This window comes from Adiantum capillus-veneris, chromosome 5 (genome assembly GCF_014529385.1).
Source record: "Adiantum capillus-veneris isolate H3 chromosome 5, ASM1452938v2, whole genome shotgun sequence".
Classification (NCBI taxonomy): Eukaryota; Viridiplantae; Streptophyta; class Polypodiopsida; order Polypodiales; family Pteridaceae; genus Adiantum; species Adiantum capillus-veneris.
Genome location: NC_140935.1, coordinates 138745603 through 138749509, shown reverse-complemented (window position 1 = coordinate 138749509; position 3907 = coordinate 138745603). Strand labels below are relative to the sequence as shown.

General features: G+C 43.4%; 1 protein-coding gene across 4 annotated transcripts in view; it reads right to left on the bottom strand.

The window, feature by feature from the left end:
- LOC147458167 (uncharacterized) overlaps window positions 1-3670 on the bottom strand; it is a 20899-nt gene extending 17229 nt beyond the window's left edge. For all 4 annotated transcript variants that reach the window (XM_086512897.1, XM_086512894.1, XM_086512898.1 and 1 more), the window contains exons 1-2: window positions 2810-3670; window positions 495-790 (exon numbers count right to left, since the gene is read on the bottom strand). In XM_086512897.1, the coding sequence (XP_086369023.1) occupies window positions 495-790; window positions 2810-3195 (682 nt within the window). In that variant the 5' untranslated portion in view covers window positions 3196-3670. The remainder of the gene's footprint in view (window positions 1-494; window positions 791-2809) is intronic.
- Window positions 3671-3907: the final 237 nt, after the last annotated feature.

The window sequence follows — 3907 nt, the reverse complement described above, 5'->3', positions numbered from 1 at the left end:
CAATTTTTTCATTTTCAACTTGAGAAACTTCTCCTATTGATGCAAGGACATGGAAAATTGAAATTTGGAAAAGGTCGTAAATGCATTAAATGATGCTCATAATTCAAGGCTTTGGATTAGAGACAAGTTGAAATATTTATGAAGGTTATTTGTAATTCCAATGCTATTTTCTCCCTAGTGTATGCATATGTCTAAAACTCATGCATTCCACCCATACACCTTGGCAAACCTATTGAAGATTTCACTTGTTGGAAGCAAAATCTAGGCGTTAACATGCCTCATGATTTCATAACTTGTTTGTACATGTAGTATACTTCAACTAGCAACATTGAGAATCATGTGTGTATGGGGGTGTGTAACAAGCTTAACACTCAAAATGCATGTGAAATTATCCAATGTTCTTATAGCTAAGGTACTCTAGTAACCAAACATGACAACCCACGAATAAAATCATGAATAACAAATTAATGAATTAAAAAGGCATCCTCACGTACCGATCGTAATCGCGAGACAAATTTTCCTAAGCATTGTCATCTGTTCTTCCATTAAAAATAGCACCGCCATGGTTGCGCCATAAGTTCCAGAGGCAAGAGACACAACAAGGGATAGTAGCAAATTTGTTGGAATCCTTTGTGCTTGCATACTAAGATCCGTAGAGCCTTTGATGTATTGTCCAAGCTTCATAGCAATATGAAACTGTATAAGGAGCTGAGGAATCGACTCTAAAGAGGCGCCAAGAGCATTATACAAGCTATTGCACTCTCCTTGTCCTTCTTGGAGTTTCTTTATACTGGAGGTGTCAAATTAATATTTGAAACATCAATTGTGTACGCAAGAAGAGATTTGTACTTTGGGTTTTGGAGGGAGGGAATTTCACAACTCTTTTTGATTTATTAAGAGTAATTTTCTTTCACCTTAGTGGACATCCTAATGTTATTTGGATATGTCATACACAGTACATGCTTACAATTAACGAGGTGAAAATTCACAATGGCCCACATAAGAGAATGAGAAGAGCATTTGTAACCGCTACTTAATGCCCTTCTTTATAGAAATGCAAAACAAATGTCAGCTATATCACAAGTAGGAATATTCTCATGTAGGAAAATGGAGTCTTTTCCAATGTTTTTCATACAATGCATAACATCATGAGCTTCTGCTCCAAAGGCACAATATACCTAGCTAGGTACGATTGGGGGCAGGGGACCACGCCCCCCCCCCCCCCCCCCCCCCCCCCCACCCCAAAAAAAACAAACCAGCCAGGCCGACGGTCCCCTGCCCTCAATCGTACCTAGCTAGGTCTGCGGTGCCTCCCTCACAAAAGCTCATGATGTTGAGAAAAGTCACAATGTGGGAATTATTGTGAGAATTTGTCCAAAACTTCTTGTGTATCTCTCAAAGTACATAAACCTAACATAATGCTTAGTTAATGCCTCTGACACAAGAAAACAAGCCTGAAAATTGAAGGCCTACCTTGGATTTCAGAGTGGAGGGCCAAAATTAGGTCTGGCCTTCAACATTACACAATGTATAGTATAAAGGGTGATTTGCTATATAAAATTTTGAGAATTTTCAAATATCTAAGCGGAAGGCTATATTGAAAAATGGTCTTCCCTTAAGGTCAAGAAGGCTTCTTAAGGCTTAAAATTTTAGCACTTCAAGAAATAGGAAGATAGGAAGGAAAACGGTTGATCGTTGTTAATTTTTCACGTGGCACTACCCACCTCGGTCCCCTCTCATTAACTGGAATCTTTTCCAGATCCTTGCAATTTGATCATAATACATAATGGCCCTACTGGACCTGTTTGTGCCTCCCTTCGCAGACAAACACAAGCCAGTGTCGGGCGCGCGAGCGAGAGAGAGAGAGAGAGATCTGATACCGTTCCTTCTCCTTGGTTGCGCACCCCTACACATTCGTCCCCTCCTGCCTGCTCATCCTTCTGTGCCATCTCTCCCTTGGCTCCTTCAAAGATATTCCAGCATCGCATCTCTCGCTCTCGTCTCTCTCTGCAGAGACCTGGAGAGAGAGAGAGAGAGAGAGAGAGAGAGAGAGAGAGAGAGAAGTTGGTGCCACCGCCTTCTGAAGACTCGGGAGCCGCGTTCGCGTGTGTCTTGGACGGGAAAAATGAAGTTCACAAACATACACCTTTCACTTAAACATCTCGTTTAAATCTCCGTACATTCTATTTGAGGAATACATCATGCCACCTTGCCACAAAGAATCTATCTCACCACCTTGATAGGCTTTTGGTCTATGCTAGTGCAGCCCGAGAACTTCCTTGTTACGTGTGATAGATGGCTGCATGTACATGCTCTCCCTCTCGCACGACATCAAGTGTCCCTTCTTATCTTGAGCTTTCCTCCTCCACTAGCATGTCAATTGCTCCTACTAGCTTATGTCCCTAGCCACTTTCCCCTCCCAACCTACCTCCACCCATGCATGCCTCTTTTTTTGTCACGCGCACCCTTCCCTGTATCCCCCTATAGCTTTATCCAATGACGCAAAATTGCTCCCAAGTGCTCCATGCTTTTCTAACGCCTTATGTAGACCAAAAAAAAGTTGGCCACTATGTATTTGCCATGTGGCATGACTCGGTAAGGTGTATCCAATGGTGCACAATTGCTTCCAAGAGTTTTATTTAGACTAAAAGACGTCATGCAGGCCCAAAAATGGATTATTTGCATGGAGAAATACTCACAAAATGCACTTATTCACAAAATGGGAACAAAAATTGAGCCAAAAGAGGAAAAAAACAGTTGAGAGAGAGAGAGAGAGAGAGAGAGAGAGAGAGAGGTGAAGGGCACGTACCTTTTGCAAGACAAGGTGTGGGAGAGCAACTTGAGGAGGCGGTAGAGGTGAATGAGGGGTAGGAAGAAGACGAGGGGGAAGGGGTGAGGGACCGGGTGGAGCCAGAAGATGAGGGGGTAGGCAATGTGGGCGACGACGAAGACGGTGAAGCACTCCCAGAACTGGGTGGGGATGTTGTGGAGGGTGAAGCTAGAGCGAATGGCATGGCAGATGGGGTCGTCTACAAGAGCCTGCGAGGCGAGAGGGGCATTTGGGCACTCGTACTCATACTGGTAGTAGCTACGTAGCGTGCTTATGTTGGTGCCCACATCCATCAAATACAGGCCCGCTGATATGCCTATGCTCGCTGCCGCCCACGTCCCCCCGCCCCACCTTCTTCCCACCATAGTTTCCCGTGCTGCCTCTACCTCACAATAACCCTCCTTCCTTCCTTCCTTCCTTCCCTATATATACCCCATAGTTCTCACAATGCACTAGTCAAGTCTTGGAAGTGGGGTATAACAAAAGGTAAAGTTCAATGAACTTGCATAAGTATGTCATCTTTTGGGTGAGCGATATGCACTTGTTAATCCAAAAGAACCCTTATCTACTTACTTACTCCATAGTGCTCCCCATGAACTAGTCAAGTCTTGGAAGTGGGGTATAACAAGAGGCAAAGTTCAATGAACTTGCATAAGTATGTCATCTTTTGGGTGAGTGATATGCACTTGTTAATCCAAAAGAACCCTTATCTAAGTATGTCATCTTTTGGGTGAGTGATATGCACTTGTTAATCCAAAAGAACCCTTATCTACTTACTTATGCAATAGTGCTCACTGTGAACTAGTCAAGTCTTGGAAGTGGGGTATAACAAGAATCAAAGTTTCCCCCGATGCCTCTACCTCACAATAACCCTCCTTCCCTCCTTCCCTATATATACCCCATAGTGCTCACGGTGCACTAGTCAAGTCTTGGAAGTGGGGTATAACAAAAGGCAAAGTTCAATGAACTTGCATAAGTATGTCATCTTTTGGGTGAGTGATATGCACTTGTTAATCCAAAAGAACCCTTATTTACTTACTTACCCCATAGTGCTCACTGTGAACTAGTCAAGTCTTG